The sequence below is a fragment of the Pseudorasbora parva genome, chromosome 23 (assembly GCF_024679245.1).
Source record: "Pseudorasbora parva isolate DD20220531a chromosome 23, ASM2467924v1, whole genome shotgun sequence".
Taxonomy (NCBI): Eukaryota; Metazoa; Chordata; class Actinopteri; order Cypriniformes; family Gobionidae; genus Pseudorasbora; species Pseudorasbora parva.
In genome coordinates this window covers 25,575,820-25,599,060 of record NC_090194.1, presented here as the reverse complement: position 1 = coordinate 25,599,060, position 23,241 = coordinate 25,575,820, and the positions used below count along the sequence as shown (strand labels likewise).

The 23,241-nt window shown below is 37.5% G+C and overlaps 1 protein-coding gene across 1 annotated transcript; it reads left to right on the top strand.

Annotated features, from left to right (window-relative positions):
* Positions 1-1,701: 1,701 nt before the first annotated feature.
* On the top strand, positions 1,702-2,661 carry LOC137062654 (olfactory receptor 13C2-like). Its single transcript, XM_067433551.1, has one exon. It carries the CDS (start codon positions 1,702-1,704, stop codon positions 2,659-2,661), a length of 960 nt encoding a protein of 319 aa, XP_067289652.1.
* Positions 2,662-23,241: the final 20,580 nt, after the last annotated feature.

Below are 23,241 nucleotides of genomic sequence, written 5' to 3'. Positions count from 1 at the left end.
TAACATTTTCCCAAGACGCACAAAAGTATGAACCTTGCGTCCTCCATTCTTTCCGAAAACAAAGCACCAGAACACAACAAGCTCGATATCACAACTTCTGAAGTGGGAAGTAGGAAACTTCCGATAGCACGTGAAGGCAGCATAAAGCTTGGTACATACTCTGCAAGAACAAAGAAATTTGTTTGTTTTCTTGAGGTGGCAAGAACAAGAACAAAGTTCATTCTGGCCAGTACATTCCATACTTCACGAGAAAAGCAGGTGCCGATCATCTGCGTTTCTCCGCATTAACCACGCCCACTTTAAATTGCTGACCAATCACAAGATAGTTCTCGGACACCCGAGAAAAAAAAGTTCTGCTCAGGCAATGTGTCGAGAACAAGCTGCGAGAACTCCCAAACCAGGGCTGCAAGAACAAAATTACGTCATTTTGTTCTCGCAGCCCTGGGAGCGATAACTTTTTTCTTTTTTGCTTAGTTGGGAACACTAAATATTCAACTATATTACTAAATTGCCTGCAATGACACCTTTGAAGTAGATTTGAACAGGGCTGGATGATGACATCACTGTTTTCTCCATAACGGCTGTAAAGCCACAAACTAATTTTGTTGCACTAATTTCTTGCTATCACTGCAAAGCTGATTTGAAACAATCTGTATTGTAAAAAGTGCTATATAAATAAAGGTAACTTGACTTGATGTTAATAGAAGAGTGCCTACTTCAGGAATACCATGGATGTAACCAGTACCAGTTTTGGTTGGCAACAACAAACAAATAAAGTAAAGCGCTTTGGCTGAACTGGATTAAATCATTGGTGGTGGTTCTACAAGAAACATGAAAGATGAATTAAACTGAATTGTTATAACTAAATTTAGATGTGTCCAAATAACTTAATTCAATCTGGTTCATCCTACATAAAGTATTTGAGTAGATAACATAATTCCATTATGTGGAATCAGTGATGGAATCATATTCAGACAGAGTTGTTTTTTGAGTGTAATATAATCAATTGAGTTAAAAAAAAATAAAAATAAAAAAAAATAATCTATTATGTACAATTAACATTTTATTAGGCTAAAAGTAGCCTAATATTTCAGGAAAATAACTTGTTTCGTTTTGTAAATTTGACTATTAGGTTTTTAAAATGTGCATCATTTTTCCACCAATTAGCCAAAATGTACAATAGTTATATGAATTGCCATTAGATGGTTGTAGTTGTTGTGATTCTCCTTTTTTCTTTTCTTGGTTTTTCCTCTTTCCTTCAGTGATTCTGCAGGTTCTTGTAACTTCCATGCCCTTTGGTGCCTGTAATTTTGCTTTCTTCTTAATTACTTGCAGCATCTTTGTGGATCACTGTGTGATTCTGATGCAATTGATTATGCCAGTTCTGTGCTATGATTGGCCAACTGACAAGTCTGGAGATGCCTGTCATTTGTATCTGAGGGATATATAGTCCAGTATGTATGAGGTCAGGGGAAGTCTTTTTAAAGTACTGTTTGCCTATATTAGCTTTACTGTATTGTGCTGCTCTTCGTCTTTCTGTGAGTATACCAGCTACTGATACTGAAATATTACTCAATACTTAATTGTATAATTACAATGTAACAATGACATCTTAAGATAAAGTGTTGCCATAATTGCTTACAGCTCTGAATAATGCACTGTATTTCTGCCCAGAATACAGGATCAGTGAGTGAACTGAACATGAATCAAGATTTTGCTCAAAACAAGAATATTTCTATTCCATCTTATTTCTATATCAGCGGTTTTTCTGGTATACCTCACACAAGATACTATTATATATTTCTATTTTTGGTCTACATTATTACTGTGCTTGGAAACTCATGCCTCATGCTTGTTATCATTATAGACAGAAATCTTCACACTCCTAAATATATCGCCGTATTTAATTTATCACTGACAGACATTTGTGAGAGTACCGCTGTAATCCCTCAGCTACTGGACACATTTTTGTTTGGGAATCAGTTTATTCCATATGGATTGTGTTTGTATAATATGTTCTCTGTCTATGTATCTATTTCAACACAGTCACTAACTCTTGCTGTTCTGTCTTTTGACAGATTTATAGCCATTTGTTTACCACTGAGGTATCATATGATTGTGACTCATAGATCAATGCTTGGTATAATTGGAGCAACATGGGCAGTGGCACTGCTTATGGTAACTGTTGCTACAATTTTCATCAGTAGACTGTCTTTTTGCAGATTTATTGTCATCATAAACAGTTTCTACTGTGATCATGGACCTATATATTATTCTGCCTGTAGCGATAATTTTCCAAATTCTGTGATAGGTAGTTTGTACCCAATAATGATTATTGGGCTTCCAGTATTTTTTATCATCTTTTCATATACATGTATAGCTGTGACATTGTTCAGAATTACAACCCCACAAGACCGCCAAAGAGCCACAAAGACATGTACTGCTCATTTAATATTAGTGGCTGTATTTTATGTTCCCATCACATTTACATATGCACTTTCATCCTTTATAAACACTAACACAAGGATCATTAATCTCTCTCTGACCTCTACACTTCCTCCAATGCTTAACCCTATAATCTACACATTCAAGACGGAGGAGTTCATGGTGTCTGTGAAAAGGCTTCTTAAACGAAGTATGATATTTCCATCTAAAAAATAAACCTCTTTTTCCACATTGCAATTACACTATTAGACACTGGTGGTGTAATTTTAGTGTGATTTTTTTTTCTTTTCTCCTGTGGATGTTTAATTTATGCTTCTATTACATCACATTTTCTATTAAAAAAAATCGGTAACACTTTACAATACTGGTGCACTAATATGTATTAATTCATGCTTAATGCACAGATAATCATGAGTTAATGTATTACTAATGGTTAACTAACCCATTTATTAATTATTACTGCATCAGCAACTAATGAAGATTCTACATGGTTAATAATATTTCAATTTGACATTTATGCATTTGGCAGACACTTTTATCCAAAGCGACTTACATTGGATTGTACACATTTTACATTTTTGTCAGTTCTTGCATTCACTGAGAATCAAATTGCCAGATTGAATTGAATCATTGCCAAATTGAAATCATTCCCAGCGCCATGCTCTACTGGTTGAGCTACAGGAAAGCCTGTAGCTCAACCAGTAGACCTTATTGATTAAGACCTATATAGATTAAGTACCTTACCTTAATAGATTAAGTAATCATTAAATTGTTATTAGTTATATGTCATAATGTATTAATTCCTTAAGAACATTACCACAATGGGTCAAAGCCATGCATTTAAACTTTCATTAATCATTGGCTAATGATTTACAAAGGTATCTTATGTTCTGACTTTACTTGTTGGGGCACATTGATTAAGTAATATGTAATTAAGGATATGGGTTTTGAATTCATTTTGAATTAGTTTATAGTAATGTGCCCCAAAAAGTAAATGATACCTTTATAAATCAATCATTAGCTAATGATTAATTAAAGCAGACAACTGGAATTTGAAAAATATGGCTTTGACCCCTTGTGGTAATTAACACTTTAATTTAAATTATTAGTTAATATAATATGTTATTAAGGAATTAATATATTATGACACATTAAACGAATTACAATTTAATGATTACTTAATCTATTAATCATGTAGAATCTTCATTAGTTGCTGATGCAGTAATCATTAATAAATGGGTTAGTTCACCATTAGTGATGCATTAACTCAAGTCAAGTAAACCCGACAAAAGATCCATTTATGTGTGGTCAGATGATGCAATTGAAACACTAAAGGGGTGCTTCATGTATACAGATTGGTCGATTTTTCATTCTTTAGAGCTTGATGAGGCTACTAGTACTATAAATTTATTTTGCATTGATAATGTGGTGGCCAGGAAGGATATAGTAGTGTACCCCAACAACCAACCCTATACTACAAAATAAATTAAAGACTGCATAAATAGCAAGCCTTTAGAAGCAAAGATAGAGCGGGATTGATCCAAAAATAACTTAAAAAACTCATCACTAATGCGAGAGAAAAACATAAGAAAACGATGGAACAAAATTTCCAAACATTAAATATTAAAAAAAACTTTGGGACAAAATGAAATCAGTGACTAATATGAACCCTGCAAAACAACATATCATTACACTGGACGATCAACATAAATCTAATGAACTGAATAACTTTTTCCTGCGATTTGATTCCAAAAACTTTGCTCAGGAATGTGACAGTGTTTTGCAGTCCATGCCAGCTACTGACTCTACCTGTTATCTGGAAGTGGACCCATGTAGCATCCAACAACTTTTCAGCAAGTACATATGGGCACGGCCACGGGCCCTGATGGTTTACCAGCTTTTCTGCTCAAAAGCTGTGTAGAAGAACTATCAATGGTATGGTGCCCTATTTTCCAACAGTCGTTGGATACTCATACTGTCCCAGTTCTGTGGAAGAAATCACTTATAACTCCACTGCCTAAAAAAAACAGGCGCCTAATAGAATAATGATTTTCGTCCAATAGCTTTAACCTCAATTGTAATGAAATGTTTTGAAAATTTGTTGTGTCTATATTCATGAAGGATGTAGAGCCAAGGCTAGATGTGTTTGCCTATAAGCAAGAACACAGCACCGATGACGCCATTGTTTGCATCTCGCACTTTATTTCTAAACACTTTGAAAACATAAGAGCTTATGCTAGAATCTTGTTTGTTGATTTTTGTTTAGCCTTTAATACAGTAGAAACTCATTCATGTTTTTAGGAGAAGCTTAAAAACATGAATGTTAATACTATCTTTATTAAATGGTTTTATTCTTATTTAAACAACAGGGCATAGCAAGTGAAGGTCAATAGGACACTATCGAAGGTCAAATACTGTAACAAAGGAGTTCCTCAGGGTTGTGTTACACTCTAACAACTATATAATTAAATTTGCTGATGATACAGTGATCTTGAGCCTTTTGTACAAGGATGTAGACTCCTCTGTATACCAAGACAAAATAGATACATTCATTAAATGGTGTGACACAAATTATCTAATTTTAAACATTCAAAAAACAAAGGAGATGGTCTTTGACCCGAGGCAAGTTACCACAAGTCAGTAGTTATTAAAAACCAGGAAGTAACTCAGGTGTCCTCATACAAATACTTAGGTGTCCACATCAATAATCTTCTTTGCTGGAATACACATGTTGACAACCTGTGCAATAAATTACAGCAGAGGCTTTATTTTCTACGGCGACTAAGGTTGTATGGTGTGAGCAGTCAGATCATGATGATCTTCTACCGTGCAATATTAGAGGGTGTCATCAGATATGGAATTAGTAATGTGTAAAACGTGTAATTACCAAAATGTAAAACGAATCGCCTAAAATTATCATTTGTGCCAACCTCCATTAAGCTGCTGAACGTTGTGAAATTATGAAAGAGTTGTGTCCAAAAGAGAAAGGAAAGAGAAGTTCTGGTACTATAGGGCAATGTGCAATAAACATATTATCACTTTAGAACTTGCACTTTAATCCATTGACCTGTGTTGTCAACAATGTTTTTTTTTTTTTTTTTTTTGTCTTTTTGCATGTCTTTTGCTGATTTTTTATTATTATTATTATATTTTTTTTATGAAGTAACTCTGCATTGTGCCCAAGCAATATTTGTGTGATCTGTGATGTTTGTGATGTTCTTTTATGAAGCAACTCTGCACTGTGCCCAAGCAGAATTTCCCCTCGGGGACAATATAGTAACCAACCAACCAACCAACCAACTCATGATTATCAGTGCATTAATTAAGCATGAATTAATGCATATTAGTGCACCTGTCTTTTAAAGTGTTACCAAAACAAATCAGAGATAAAACATAATAATAATAATAATAATAATAATAATAATATATTTTATTTGTAAAGCCCTTTTCATAGTTAAAAACAATCCCAAAGTGCTACACATTAAAAAAAAAAAAAAAAAAAAAATGAATTAGCAAAAAGTAAAAAATGCTTGTTTAAAAAGAAAGGTTTTTAGTTCTTTCTTAAAAGAGTCTATGGCTTGAGGAGCCCTAAGGTTTTCTGGAAGGGAATTCCAAAGACGTGGTGCGGCTGAGCAGAAGGCTCGATCCCCCATAGTGCGGAGCTTAGTTGTGGATGGTTGAAGAAGGGCTTTATTTCCAGAACGGAGGTTGCGTGAAGAGTTTTGTGTTGCGACGAGTAGTTCCTTTAAGTAGGGGGGTGCGTTTCCGTGGATGCATTGATGGGTAAGTAAGATGATTTTATAATTAATCCTGTATGAAACAGGGAGCCAGTGGAGCGAGTGAAGGATGGGTGTGATATGGTCATATTTTCTTATCCTCAATAGGATCCTGGCAGCACTGTTCTGAATGTATTGTAATTTTTGTAGACTTTTGCCAGGAATCCCAAAAAAGAGAGCGTTGCTGTAGTCCAGCCTGGATGATATAAAAGCATGGACAAGTTTTTCAGCATCTGACAGACCAAGTGTGGGACGGAGTTTAGCAATGTTCCTGAGATGATAGAAGGAGATCTTACACAGATGTTGTATGTGGGCTTCAAATGTGAGTTGAGCATCAAATCTTACTCCCAGGTTAGTGACTGTCGATGAAATTGGAATGTTTTGACCAGAGAAGGTGATGTGCGTTATAGGTGATGACTGGACCTGGTGTGGTGTACCCACTAAAATAGCTTCTGTTTTGGAGCTATTTAGCTGTAGGAAGTTTGCCTTCATCCATGCCTCAATATCCTCAAGACAGGAGCTCAGAGATGACAGAGTGGCTGTAGATGAAGTGAGGTTGGTTTTTATATATAGCTGAGTGTCATCGGCATAGCAATTAAATGATATTCCATGCCTGTTGATTTTGTGGCCAAGGGGAAGAGTATAAATGGTGAACAAAATCGGGCCGAGGACCGACCCTTGCGGGACACCACACGTTACTGTATGCGTCTGAGACTTTACACCTCCCAAGGAAACATACTCTGTTCTTCCAGACAGGTATGACTGGAACCAGCTCAAAGCAGTGTCAGAGAGTCCGATAGAATGATGGAGATGCTGAAGGAGGATATTGTGATCAACCGTGTCAAAAGCAGCAGATAAATCCAGTAAAATGAGCAGCGATGGTGTGCCATCAACAGGTCATTTGTGACCCTGATCAGGGCTGTTTCAGAACTATGAGCGGAACGGAAACCAGACTGAAATTTTTCAAAAAGGGAGTTTGAATTTAGATGATCCTGAAGATGGGCAGCAACAACTTTTTCTAAAACTTTGGACAAGAATGGAAGGTTGGAAATAGGTCTGTAGTTTGCAAGAACTTCAGGGTCTGAAGTGGGGTTTTTCAGAAGGGGTTTGATGACAGCAGTTTTAAGAGCAGATGGAACATGACCAGTATGTAGAGAATGGTTGATGACTTTGGTTATTAAGGGACTAAGAGAGCTGATGTGTGTTTTCACCAAAGCTGTGGGTAAAGGGTCCAGCATACAGGTGGAAGCAAACATCACACACATGCACCCACACACACACACACACCACTTCAGAACCTGGGAAATTTGTCATGACTATCAGATCAACACAGCAACCACTCAGATTCTCTCACAACACTCCACCCATTGTGAACACTGCAGACTGTCTAGCAAACCACCACCACACCCGAAGGACTTCAGGAACCAAAGGGTACCCCAGGTTCTGAAGGGAGAAGACAAGAACAATAAATATAAAACCAGTAAACAGAAATAAATACACTTTCCACAAAAAACTCAATGATGCGTATATCACACACGACCAGAAGGGGCCCATCGACCTCTTAAAGACGACACCATCTAAACAGCTGATGCTCGTTGGTAGTAATCAGCACAATAGCGGGCGGTAGTGGGTCATTCCCCTACTTGACAAACAAATAATCCAACAAAGCAAGGAATAAGTGCTGCACAGGAATATCGGAAGTGTTACTAGTATTTCAGTTAACAGAATGTTTTTCTATATCTATATAAAAATGTCGACACAATGTAGTTAAATACAATAAAGTATTTGCTCTGGCTCTTATTTTCAATAGGTTTGCTCAATTTTTATGCTTCTTGTTGAAAACTGTTGATATTGTACAAGCAAAATGTGATGGTTGGTTAGTGTGTTTGTGATTTGACGCCTGGGTTAAATTCAGTCCACCATTTCTGTGTGTGTTCAGTCCACCATTTCTGTCTGTGCATTTCCCCGTGGTAGTTTAATTCACAGGACCGGACACCAGTTATTTTGCAAAGAGATTTATTTTATATAATTTTATATCAGACATAGGAGAGAGACAATTTTCTGGGAGATGATCTTCATTCCAGCTCTCTCTGTCTTCCTGGACACCTAGTTTGGATTTTATAGGTTGCTCAGACAGAGAAATCAATTGTATTACTAGCTAAACATTTGATACTATCGATCACAATATTCTTCTGAATAGAATCGAAAATTATATTGGCATTAGTGGAACTGCATTGGCATGGTTTAAATCGTACTTAGCTGACCATTATCAGTTTGTAGCAGTAAATGAAGGGATGTCACACCAATCACAAGTTCAGTATGGAGTACCGCAAGGCTCAGTGTTAGGACCGTTGCTTTTCACCCTGTATATGCCACCACTGGGAGATATCATTAGGAAGCATGGCATTAGTTTTCATTATTATGCTGACGATACTCAGCTCTATATTTCCTCATGCCCTGACGAAACCTACCAATTCACAAGATTAACGGAATGCATAGCTGATATAAAAAATTGGGTGAATAGTAATTTCCTGCAACTTAATTCAGATAAAACTGATTTTTTAATTATTGGACAGAAAAGCTCAAGTAGTAACCTAGAATACTGTTTAACACTTGATGACTGCTCTTGTCAAGCCTGCATCATCAGTGAGGAACCTGGGTGTGCTCTTTGATACCAATCTTTCATTTGAAAGCCACGTTTCTAGCATCTGTAAAACTGCATTCTACCATCTTAAAAACATATCTAAATTATGGCACATGCTTTCAATGCAAAATGCTGAACAGTTAGTACATGCGTTTATGAGCTCAAGGCTAGATTATTGTAATGCTCTACTGGATGGTTGTTTATGCATTTAATATGAACCCCCAATCTTCTAAGAAAGTATAAAACTAACAAATCTTTACCAGTGCCTGGACTCGTTCGGGCCCTGAACTCCTCCAGTTCCTGGTCAAAATAACAAACAAACATAAACATTGATGTTAAAGAATTCCTATCTCTTGGGGTTGTGAATCATTAAGCAGATGTTGATTGTTTGTGAGGTTATGTTCTGTAAGTAGTGTAGTGTGTAAAATCTCCTATTTCACTCTGTATTTCCTATTCTCGGTTTTATCCATATGGTTAGAAATAACCAGTCTAACAGGTTTGGTACATTTCCTTCTAGTAACACAATTTATGAGTTGTATTACTAACAGAAACACAAAAACTTCAACTATAATTAGAACTATCCATTCCGGCCATGACAAATTCCCCGGAATTTGTGCTAATTTCTTCTCAGACAACAATTTAGCTACTCCATTTGGTATGATAACATGACCCATTGCTTGAATTCCATCTTCTTGAGCTGCTTTAAAACTCTCCTCAACTCTTTTAACCATTTCAAAGAGTTCATAATTCCTTTCCTCTACTAAATATTTATTCCACCACTGTGGGTCTAAGTGCAACAATTGCACATGTGGAACATGGATTCCACCCGATTGAAGAGGAATAGAGGATCTCAATGCAAAATGGATCAGGAGGAATTGGACACAACTTCCCTCCATATATCATAGTCTCACTTATTCCATCATGTAATATACACCACTGTGCTTCTGACACCTGCCATGCACCTTTGGGTTGATCTAAAGGAACTACTTCCCAAACTGCAGATACATTCAGGGATAGACTAAACATTGTAGAACATGAGCAAATTACCCACTCATGCTCCTCAACACAACAGTCTATAGTAGAAATCATTGGTGTTTCGCCTTCAGCCCAATATCCATTTCTCCCTAATCTGATAATGGAATCTCCTTGTCTAACACCCACTGATTGGAATTGTCTAACTGTCATTATATTGCGCTGTCCATATTGAGGCCATATCATAAATAAAGGTAATGTGCTGGAACCTGTCAAAGAGTCTTCATCGATAGCAATTTTAACTAATGGAATATGTTTAGGAGAAGTCAAATTAAGTTGATTACCAAAAACCACTAACAAAGATTCTACTATTCATTCAGGAACTTTACCCATTCGAATAACTTGAACATCCTCTACCATTTGATCCATTAAATTCTGAGCTAGAAATAAACATGCTGCACGATGTATCTCAAAATTAGATGATTTTACTAATGCATCTGCCAATTCCTTTGCTACATTGTTAAGATGTTGTCCTGCTGCTATGATATGTAAAGAACCTTTGAGCTTCAATGAGTCCTTTTCCTGTCATTTTTCGCACCCACCGAGTTTATTCACTTAATTGGCTCATTTGCGCAGTATTACTTATTGAATTGACAGAACCAAATACCCCCGCTATGTCTCCCCATATACAGTCCCTGACAAAAGTCTTGTCACTTGTGTACAAATTGACCTAAAGTGCCGCTGAAATATATTTCTAATCAATATTTTTTTACAAGAAATGGCTCATTTTAATCCCATCAGCTTTAGTGATAATGTTTCAGTGAAAAACTAAACTTTCAAAAAGTATTCTAATATTCACAGCTTGGTAAAGCCCATTGAGTCAATTTTTGCAAAGACATAAGTGTTGTCACCTTGTCATATGAGCTTCACCTGTGACTAATAATGGATCAATTAGGTCTCAAGTGTGTATAAAAAGAACCCCAGTACGCTACACCTTCACATCAACTGCAACTAGACCTCTGCAAACATGCCTAAGATTCACCCTGAGACTAAAGTTTTGATTATCAAGAGGCTGAAGACCAGATCCACTGCTGATGTGGCAGATACCTTCGATGTGTCTTAGTGTCAAGTACAGAGGATAAAAAAAAAAATTGAAGAGACTGGAGACGTTTTTGGCAAGCCCAGGTCAGGCAGACCCCGCAAGACAACTGCTCGAGAGGACCGTTTGTTGGCTCGAAAATCCAAGGCCAGCCCATTTTCCACTGCAGCAGAGCTCCACGAGACCTGGTCACCTGAAGTCCCTGTGTCAACCAGAACTGTTTGTCGGATTCTGTCTCGAAATGGCCTCCATGGTCGAATCAGTGCCCAGAAGCCAGCACCAAACAAAATACAATTGAAAAATCGTGTGGCATTTGCCAAGGCCCACAGCCTGCTAAAAGGATGGACGCTGGAAAAGTGGCAGAAGGTGGATTTTCAGATGAATCTTCTGTTGAATTACACCACAGTCGCCGCAAATATTGCAGGAGACCTACTGGAGCCAGAATGGATCCGAGATTCACCCAGAAAACAGTGAAGTTTGGTGGTGGAAAAATCATGGTCTGGGGTTACATCCAGTATGGGGGTGTGCGAGAGATCTGCAGGGTGGAAGGCAACATCAATAGTCTAAAATACCAAGAAATCATAGCTACCTCATATTCCCAACCATAAAAGAGGCCAAATTCTGCAGCAGGACGGTGCTCCATCGCATACTTCCATCTCCACATCAAAGTTCCTCAAGGCGAAGAAGATCAAGATGCTCCAGGATTGGCCAGCCCAGTCACCAGACATGAACATCATTGAGCATATGTGGGGTAGGATGAAAGAGGATGCATGGAAGACGAAACCAAAGAATATTGATGAACTCTGGGAGGCATGCAAGACTGCTTTCTTAGCTATTCCTGATGACTTCATCAATAAATTGTATGAATCCTTGCCAAACCGCATGGATGCAGTCCTTCAAGCTCATGGAAGTCATACAAGATATTAAATTTGGATCTCACAGCACCACAACTTAATTTGCTGACATATTTTTGTATTTGCAGTAAATTTGTTCAATTTCTGTATAGGCGACAAAACTTTTGTCTTGCCAAAATTTGACCTTTCTGTCTTGATTAAATGATAAATATTTTTTCTATGAAAATTATTTATTTCAGTGCATTAAACATCATTTGGGAGGGTTTTAGCTTTTCATATGAGCTATTTCTAACACCAATTAATTAATTAAAAGTCAGGTTAATATCAGGTATTTCTAGAAAATAGTTAAGCGACAAGACTTTTGTCAGGGACTGTACTCCTAGGTTTATGACTTCAACTATTCAATGGATCTGTAGAGGTATAATATTTTACTTCCTTTTCCAACCATTTCCTTATTTGTGTGAAATTTCCACAATATTACTGGTCATAAACGGCAAGAAGGGATATCAAATTATATTTGATACATTGTCGCACCATTTGGGCTTCATTTATCAAGGTTTTGGTTTCTTTTGCTAACAAGATACCACGAGCTGGTGCAATATTTGTAGTTGGGCATGTTTTAGCTTTATTTTACTTTTCAGCAGAAAGATAAAAACACAGTCCAATTTCTCCAGTTTCTAGTTCAGTCTCCCGATATTCATTCTCATCTTCTGAATGCCATACTCTTACATAATTTCCATTGAATCTTGTTGTTCTCGAGGCAGTATCCCTTAGGAATCCTTAGCATGGCAACACTATGGGATAAATACACCCTAGAGCCAATAATTCCCATATTGTAAGCATGTGAGTACGGTTCAAAATTAAATTAATTTCCACATTAGTAGAAGTTATGAGGTCTAACCCCACAATTTCACATTGTTCTCTTGAACAAATTTCTCATCTTTGACCCCTACTAGAATAGTATTTCACTGGCCAGATTACTCTGCTGTGGTAACATGACATTGATGGTGATAGTTACATCCCCCATAGATGTCCTTATGTTATTTAGCAAGATCTTTATCATTACTTGGCACTCATTCCCATAATCCCCATTTGGAAATAAAGGGTAAAGTAAAATGTTGGCCAGATTTCAAAGTTGCATTTCTAGTGATTCCTTTTGCTTGAGGGGTCCATACATCTTGGCTTCCTTAGCAAATGCCAAGTAAAATTAAACACAAGCATACCATCATCGTTGTGTATCGAGAATAACTTGCAACCATCTCTAATCAACATCACTGGGGATAATTAAAAAAAGCAGAAAAATAATTAAACATCACTCCTCTGTTCCCAAACTTTAAAGCTAATGGGAGAACATTGCTCAATTTCAGGCCATAAGCCATCATTCTAATTTTGTTCACTCACTAAAGAAGGTGTAACTTGTGACCAATGATACATCTATCTGTTCCTACACCCTTCCCTTTAAGGCAAACACTCATATCTGTAGTTAAGAGTATCTCATATGGTCCCTCTCACCTAGGTTCTAAACCTTTCCTAGCAATACAATGGACCATTACAAAACTGCCTAACTCTGATATTTCGATTTCCATACATTTTAACAATAGGCCTAACGTTAGTCCATTTTATCCCACAGGAACATCTCGCTTCTTTTCCCAAATCATCACACTCATTTTTGTAGGGAATTATAAACGTTTCTTTCTTTTGTTTGCTTAAGTCTATACCCATTCACATCTTTTACTGTGGTAATGTAAAAAAAACACTGTAGGACGAAATTTTATTTAACACAGTTTGGCATCAGGGTTTAAAAGCGGTTTACCGCTGAACAGTGGGAATTTCTTGCTTTTCAACCGCAGTAATAAAAAATCCATACCGCCCCAGCCCAACCGTCTTGACCATCATAAAATACATAACTGTGAATGAATATCTAGTATATCGATGAGATGGTCTGTAGTCCTGTAAGACACTACCTTCTTAATATGGGAAACCCACTGTAGAATGATTGGGGGTGCAGGGATGTGCTTTGAGATATTTCCTTTTACAGAGACAACCACGATGAAGGCTACGATAGGCCACCTGGACAGAGACCATGTTAGGCCATGCACAGACAGAAGGCTATAGACACTAATGAACAGAGGATTGAGAAGTAGTGATAAATTAGAAAACATACCACCAAGCTGAGCGTTTATTATTTTGAGTCAAATTTTGCTTTTATTAGATGCTGAGGATAACATATACAAAGCACCTTGATATAGTATGCAGACTCCACACAATGGCCCTCATTTATCAATCTTGCGTAGAAACTGGTGTATATGTTAGCGTAAGATTATGCTTACACTCCTCTCACCACCTGATTTATGAAACTGTGCGTACCTCTGCAATCCAGGTGTACGCAATACTTGCCCTTGATAAATGTGAAGGCTGAAAACGATCGTCATTAGAATAACACGCCCCTATATATTCAAGTCTCCGCCTCTCCCACGCCCTCATTTTACGTCATGGACAAACAGAAGACGGCAAAGAAGCGAAACTTCTCCGACGTGGAGATTGGGCGCGCTCAATCATCTTACTAGTCCACTAGTCAGGGCACTGATTAGGACATAAGTCAATGGGCTGACTCCCTGATCAGTGCCCTGACTACTGAACTAGTGAGATGATTGAGACCATCACCAGGGAAGTGAAAAATGAACAAAACAAAATTGTTTTATTTGGGAGTTTAAAGAGTGGGATTAAAGGCACCTACAAAAACAAAATATGGACCCAAATTACGAGTACTCTTAGGAGGTTGAGAAGCGCACTCCAGCAGTTTAAATAGCTGTTTGGATGATAAATGACCATCACAATGCATTATTTTACAGCACGTTTTGAAACAATTAGCATTTAATTTCGTATCACGGCACATGTATTTGGGTGTACAATAGTGATGATGGAGTACTACCATTCATTCACATTAATAACTACAGTATTGTTCAAAATAATAGCAGTACAATGTGACTAACCAGAATAATCAAGGTTTTTCGTATATTTTTTTATTGCTACGTGGCAAACAAGTTACCAGTAGGTTCAGTAGATTCTCAGAAAACAAACAAGACCCAGGATTCATGATATGCACGCTCTTAAGGCTGTGCAATTGGGCAATTAGTTGAATTAGTTGAAAGGGGTGTGTTCAAAAAAATAGCAGTGTGGCATTCAATCACTGAGGTCATCAATTTTGTGAAGAAACAGGTGTGAATCAGGTGGCCCCTATTTAAGGATGAAGCCAACACTTGTTGAACATGCATTTGAAAGCTGAGGAAAATGGGTCGTTCAAGACATTTTTCAGAAGAACAGCGTACTTTGATTAAAAAGTTGATTAGAGAGGGGAAAACCTATAAAGAGGTGCAAAAAATGATAGGCTGTTCAGCTAAAATGATCTCCAATGCCTTAAAATGGAGAGCAAAACCAGAGAGACGTGGAAGAAAATGGAAGACAACCATCAAAATGGATAGAAGAATAACCAGAATGGCAAAGGCTCAGCCAATGATCACCTCCAGGATGATCAAAGACAGTCTGGAGTTACCTGTAAGTACTGTGACAGTTAGAAGACGTCTGTGTGAAGCTAATCTATTTTCAAGAATCCCCCGCAAAGTCCCTCTGTTAAAAAAAAGGCATGTGCAGAAGAGGTTACAATTTGCCAAAGAACACATCAACTGGCCTAAAGAGAAATGGAGGACCATTTTGTGGACTGATGAGAGTAAAATTGTTCTTTTTGGGTCCAAGGGCCACAGGCAGTTTGTGAGATGACCCCCAAACTCTGAATTCAAGCCACAGTACACAGTGAAGACAGTGAAGCATGGAGGTGCAAGCATCATGATATGGGCATGTTTCTCCTACTATGGTGTTGGGCCTATTTATCGCATACCAGGGATCATGGATCAGTTTGCATATGTTAAAATACTTGAAGAGGTCATGTTGCCCTATGCTGAAGAGGACATGCCCTTGAAATGGTTGTTTCAACAAGACAGTGACCCAAAACACACTAGTAAACGGGCAAAGTCTTGGTTCCAAACCAACAAAATTAATGTTATGGAGTGGCCAGCCCAATCTCCAGACCTTAATCCAATTGAGAACTTGTGGGGTGATATCAAAAATGCTGTTTCTGAAGCAAAACCAAGAAATGTGAATGAATTGTGGAATGTTGTTAAAGAATCATGGAGTGGAATAACAGCTGAGAGGTGCCACAAGTTGGTTGACTCCATGCCACACAGATGTCAAGCAGTTTTAAAAAACTGTGGTCATACAACTAAATATTAGTTTAGTGATTCACAGGATTGCTAAATAAAATAAAAAAATAAAAAAAAAAATGTTTGTACAAAATAGTTTTGAGTTTGTACAGTCAAAGGTAGACACTGCTATTTTTTTGAACACACCCCTTTCAACTAATTGCCCGATTGCACAGCCTTAAGAGCGTGCATATCATGAATGCTGGGTCTTGTTTGTTTTCTGACAATCTACTGAACCTACTGGTAACTTGTTTGCCACGTAGCAATAAAAAATATACTAAAAACCTTGATTATTCTGGTTAGTCACATTGTACTGCTATTATTTTGAACAATACTGTACATGACAATTTGTAAGATTCTTATTATTCTTATTATTAATTATTATTATGATTATTATTCTTAATGACGCTTGTTATTCAGAAGAAGAATGTCGTTTTTATTGATTTTATTATTATTTAAATGAAGGTCATTTTTATTATTTTGTCAGTCTGAATTATTTTAGTCAGTCCGTGTGCAGCTGACGGGCCAGGCGGGCCTGAAACGCCAGATAAAACGCACAGGCTCGCGACTGGAGGAATACGTATGCCTACAAATCAAACGCTTTGATAAAGTCACACAAATTAAACATTGACGTTCATGTTGCACAAAAATAAACACTGAATGTTGTTGTTGTGGTTTTTAACAGTGGGTCATAATATAGCATATCTTGTCAGTGCGTTTTGTGGTGTTATGACTTGTTTTTCTGCGCATTTTCACACTAACACAAACGTGCGTACACCACCTCCTGAGCTGGCGTAGGATTTGAGCGTGCCGTACGCCAACGTCCATATTGATAAATCTCAAAGTCACCGTGGGTTTGGGTGTACGCAAGGATAACGCTGGAAATTTGGTGTACGCACTTTTGATAAAGGAGGGCCATTGAGCTTTGTAGCACTCCAGATCTTCAAAGTCTTTATCTTTGCTCCATGAATGCGAGCTGTTGATAGTTCCAAAGAAATAATATCCAGCAGAGATAAGCCACAAACACGTCTGCACATCGTATGTGGAGGAATCCAGCAGCTAACTAACATTTTATTTGCAGCAGTGAGAGCAGCTAAAAGTAATTTTCTCTGTTGCAAAGACAATTCATTCAGAACAAACATTTCAGATAAGTTATTTAAGACCATATCCTTATTCAACAGAAATGATATGTCTTAAGCAAGCTGAGACCAGAAGTGAAAAAGTGCAGATCATTCCCAAAAGAAATGTAAATATGTACCAAGTGCCTTCTGATGGCATAAATTACAATTTGGCGAAGGTGACAGATGCATATAAAAGCATTTTAAAGGGGACAGATAAAGTCTATGCAGAAGTTTCCAATGGATCATCTGATGATTTGGGTTTCTTGAGGATGATGTAATTGTCTCCCAAATTTGTTCAGAAAAGTTTGAAAGCCATCACTGATATCCTTGGACCAGACAGTTGCTATGGATAATGGTTTGTATGAGTTTTTAAGGAGAAAAGAGTAAATACCTGAACCAGAAATAACCGAATTATCAGTTGGAAGTAATGCTTTCAGCAAGGGCTGTACAGGCAGTCGTGTATCCCAGGGAAATCCATATGCCCGAAGCGCTGACCTAATGCAAAGGTACATGAAAAAGGAAGTTCCTGGTATACAGGTCCTTCTCAAAAAGTAGCATATTGTGATAAAGTTCATTATTTTCCATAATGTAATGATAAAAAATAAACTTTCATATATTTTAGATTCATTGCACACCAACTGAAATATTTCAGGTCTTTTACTGTTTTAATACTGATGATTTTGGCATACAGCTCTGTCAGCTGCTGGTGTTGGTCCACTGTGTTTAATCAAGGGCAGGGTCAATGCAGCTAGCTATCAGGAGAATTTGGAGCACTTCATGCTTCCATCTGCTGAAAAGCTTTATGGAGATGAAGATTTCATTTTTCAGCACGACCTGCAGTCTCACAGTGCCAAAACCACTGGTAAATGGTTTACTGACCATGGTATTACTGTGCTCAATTGTCCTGCCATCTCTCCTGACCTGAACCCCATAGAGAATCTGTGGGATATTGTGAAGAGAAAGTTGAGACGCAAGACCCAACAATCTGGATGAGCTTAAGGTCGCTATCGAAGCATCCTGGGCCTCCAGAACACCTCAGCAGTGCCACAGGCTGATTGCCTCCATGCAGGGCCGTTTCTAGCCTTTCTGGCACCCTAGGCAAGATTCCTATGTTGCACCCCCCCTTCCTTATTTGATGGGCATATTGTACATGCAATAATCGAGGTAATCGCCCTCTAATCGAATAATATAGCTAGGTGTATTATCACTAAGATCACAGATGTTGGGGGGTTGAGAAAATTTTGATTTCTATGATCTACACGTGTGTATTTTAAGATGATCTGAAAGCCAAAAAATTTGATAACAATAGCTTGAAAACCATGTCACTCGGCGCCGCTGCGTATTGAAGAACACAGTGACACAAAGACTAAAAGACTAAAAGACAGGACAAAGCCGTAGCCGAAGCCTCGCGCCAGTTTCATATGTTTTAAAGGTTAATCACATATTTTTTTAGGGGGGGCTGATGCATAAGTTCATAAAAAAGGGCCTAGTGACGCCCATGGTTATGACAGTATTAGCCTACTTGATCAATTTACACTAAACAGCTATCTCTGATGTAAAAAAAAAATATTCAAATGAACTGCTATAATGTTCTGCACCTGAAATGAGCATGGCGTGTGGTCCTTCCAGTACTAATATTCAGTGTATTGTTTTGCTCAACGTTATGATAGAGCGACCAGCTTAGTAGAGAACAAGTAACCAAGTAGGCTAACTTACCTGTATATTGCGCTCTCTTTTTTTATATTTCCTCTTTTTTCTTTTTACGATACTGAGCCCCTGATGGCTCTGACCTTTTCATGATGATGAAACTAAAGCACGCTGTAACCAGTAGAAATATAGTGTGGCCCCTTTAAGAGTTGCGCGCACTCCCTGCAAACGAAGTCTGCATTTTGTGTATGTGCGCACTGAGTCTTGTGCTCCCATGTGTGGGGATTATTTTCTGTTTTCTGTTGCTAACAGTCAGTTATTTTGTTTTATTAAGTAATGCTGTGGACGGAAAGGGAGTTTGTGATGAGAATTCGGCGGGAAATAAAGTGCGATCTGTTTGATGTTAATCACCTCCGTGTTTGCATCCACTCCAGTTACATTTTTTTCACTCGGACACAGCCACGGATGACGACGTTCCCTGCCGCCCTCTACATGATCTCATTTCATTACAGCAGCGCCACTATCACCATGGCGACTTCACTCCAATAATCACAACTAATCATAATGCCTTGAAATAGCAAAAGTACGAAATATTAATAATAAAATATATATGAAATAACTAAAAAATCTTGTTGGGGCGGGGGCTCACTGGCGCCCCCCAGCTGTTGGCGCCCTAGGCGACCGCCTAGTTTGCCTATGCCTAGAAACGGCACTGCCTCCATGCCACGCCGCATTGAAGCAGTAATTTCTGCAAATGGTTTACCGACCAAGTATTGAGTGCATAACTGAACATAATTATTTGAAGGTTGAATTTTTTTTAAAATTAAAAACACTTTTCTTTTATTGGTCGGATGAAATATGCTAATTTTTTAGATCATCAGTAATGTTTTTTTTTTTTCATCAGTATTAAAACAATAAAAGGCCTGAAATATTTCAGTTGTTGTGCAATACATTTAAATATATGAAAGTTTATTTGTTATCATTACATTATGGTAAATAATGAACTTTATCCCAATATGCAACATTTTTTAGAAGGACCTGTAAACAGATCCTTAATATCTTAAAATTATTTCAGGCCTATCATCATAGATATCACCAAAGGAGTATACTTTACATTTAACCCATTGTGCACAGTGAAATGGGTTCTTTCCTGATAAAAAAATATTTTTGTGTATCAACTATCAATTGATATAATTATTTTATTATGGAACAGAGTGAATGATGATGCCACATCTAATTTGGCTCTTTCTCACCACCATTCTCCAAGTAGAAATAAAATGTGTTATGATAGGGCCAAAATAAAGTTTACATTGTCTAAGTGAGACATCAGGAAAAAACAAATGCTTTATATTGTGAGGAGAAACCAGAGATTCCTCAATAGCCCACCATGAAGTTGCACATTTGAAATAACTTAATTTATTATTTATAGGAATCATAAAGGAATAGAAATTAACACGAGGCATGTTCATTTTAACAACAGATATTCTAGCATGTAAAGAAGAAGGAAGCTGTGTCCAAATTGCAAGATCTGTGTGGTGACTCTAGCCAAGTTGTTGTTAAATTTTTTTTGAAACAATGGGTGCGTTTACATGCACGTTCTTAAGCCGATAATGCCCAATAAGGGATAGCGGCCAGGTAGTTTTTTGCCTCTTACCTCGATTTCGCGTTGCATGTAAACACATTAACATGCTTTCTGTCGGCTTATTGAAGTGCGCATGTGTGATAAGTGAAAAAAACGCAAATTTAGAGCAGATTTAAAGGCATCCAGACAGAGCAAGCTAGCGTTTTGCATGAAATAAGGACATATATCACAAACACAGACTCGTTTAAGACCCAAAAAATTGTAAAGATGTGTTATTCTCATCACATGCTGCAGAAGTTGAAGAGGTTCAGTCAAAACGCTTCATAACTGCATAAGGGTTAATATGTAAGTTTCCCGCTGACACGGTACATGCTTTATTTAACATCACAACTGACGTAACATTTGAAAAACTACATCAGATATACAGACATTATTATTTTTGACCGCACTACAGGGAAATAACCCGGTTTATAAATAGTCATGTAAAGGCGGTTTACTTGCGTTGTCCGTTTACTGGTTTGCATGTAAACGGGGAAAACTGGTTATTTCAATAAGCTGATTTTTTGGAGTTATCAGCTTACTGGTGTGCATGTAAACGCACCCAATGTCCTGCAGAGATGGATAAATATCTACACCTAAATATTTGAAGAAATGCACCACTGGAATAAAACCAGAAAATGTCAAAGACCAATGTCAAAGGTGTTCTTAACCAATATAGGGATTATAAGTTCTGACTGACGCACAGCTTGAGCAAGAGGTTCTAAAGATAAAGCAAAGAGTAAAGGGGAAAGAGGACAACCCTGACGATTGCCTCTTCCAATTGGAAATCGTTGTGAACATACCTGGCCTGTAAGAATGGAAGCTGAGGGATTAGCATACAGGATTTTAATCATGTTTATAAAGTTAGAGCTAGCAATGCTAAAGTGATCTAGCACTGCCCACAAATAGTTCCACTCCAAATGGTCAAATGCTTTCATTGCATCTAAAGAGAGTATTGCAGAGGGAGAAATCAATTGTTCTGATGAGTGAATTATGTGAAGCGGTCTACGCAGGTTATCTGAGGCAGAGCAAGATTTGATAAACTCTGTTTGATCATGATGAATAAGTTTGGTCATAAAGTCTTCTAGGCGGCAAGCTAAAACTTTTGCATGAATTTTAATATCTGTACCAATTAGAGAGAGTGGGCGGTAACTAGAGCATGATATTCAGTCCTTATCTTTTTTTTAACAAGATATATAATAGCTATGTTCATATTTTGTGGAAAGGATCCTTGACCAATTGAATATTGTATCATATCCAGCATAAGTGGACCCAAACAGGACCAGAAGGTCAAATAAATCTCAACTGGTATGCCATCTAGGCCTGGGGATTTCCCTTTGCTCATTCGTTTGACCGATGATTCTACTTCGACTAGTGATATAGGTCTAGCTAAAAACTCAGAGTCTGAATCTGACAGATGTGGGAGATTAAGAGTAGATAAAAAAAGAAGTAGATTAGAAGTAGAAGTGGAAGAAGAGGTAGATTTGCATTTAGAGCTGGAGCTGTACAAGTCGCAATAGAAGGAACAGAAAGTGTCATTTATACTCTTCTGGTCAGTCAGAACTTCACCATTCGCTAATTTCACTGCTGTAATATCGGCAAATTTTTCGCTATTACGAAGTCTTAAAGCCAACAGATTGCCAGGTCTGCTACCTTGAAAATAATAGTTTTGTCTGGATCTTTGAATAAGAAATTCAGCTTTGTATCTATATAATAAATTAAGTTCTTTCCTAACAGTTAAAATTTTGGCTGCAGTACTATCAGAAAAAAAAAAAAAAAAAGTTGGTTTGCCTGTTCTAGTGATAGGAGTTCAGATTCTTAGTCAAAGATTTCCTTGGCGAAAAGAAGCATATGAAATCGAGAAATTCCTTATAAAACCCTTTGTTGCCTCCCACAGTATTCGTGGATTATCTACCAAGCCTTAGTTGATGTCAATAAATTCACAAAATTTAGACCTGAATTGATCACAAAAAAAACTCATTTTTTAATAGATTTGTATTAAAACGCCACCTGGGAGCTCACGGAGGTCTCTGGGTAATTGAAAGCTTCAAAAAATTGCTACTATGGTCTGACAGAGAGAGGGGAGAAATGTGACTTCAAGTATGATTGAAGTCAATGAAGAGGAAACAAATGTAGTTATCACAGTAAAAGAGACCACCTCATAATATTTATTGTTGCATCTATGAACATCCTCCTTCCGCGAATGAGATTCCTGGATTAAAGTAATGTCCACCTTTCTTCAACACAGTAAATCTAAAAAATGTGTACGTTTATTGGGGCCATTTAACCCATTTACATTACAACTTAGTATATTCAACTCAGTCATAAGTATCCAGCAAAAAAGTGAGTTGCACAAACGAGACAAAGTAAAAACACTGCAAGTGAATTATCGAGTCTACCTTTAACCCATCCCACACCCCCCAAAAACCCTTTAACTTAAAGAAAACCCACCCTATAGAACTGTTACAGAATGGAGTACACCGCTGTTAGCCCTAGTGTAAGAGGACAGAATAACTTTGAATTTGAAACAGTAATGAAGTGTGGTAAAAGCAAATAAGAAGAAAAAAAGAAAAGTATCAATAATCTCTTCTTCATCCGGAGAATATAGTAGTTTAGTCTTATCTTGACAAAACATAATTTCTTGACAAAACACATATCATTTGAAAGGTCTGAGTCTCATTGTTCCATATTTTGTTTTATGATGGAAATTATATTTGGACAGAAATGTACAGGAAAATACATCAAATAAACAATCATTGGAAATTGAATGACACCCGGTGGCTATTTTTGGTATAGGGCCATTTTA

Coding starts and splice junctions, on each gene's coding strand:
- LOC137062654 (XM_067433551.1), top strand. CDS start 1,702: ATGAATCAAGATTTTGCTCAAAACAAGAATATTTCTATTCCATCTTAT.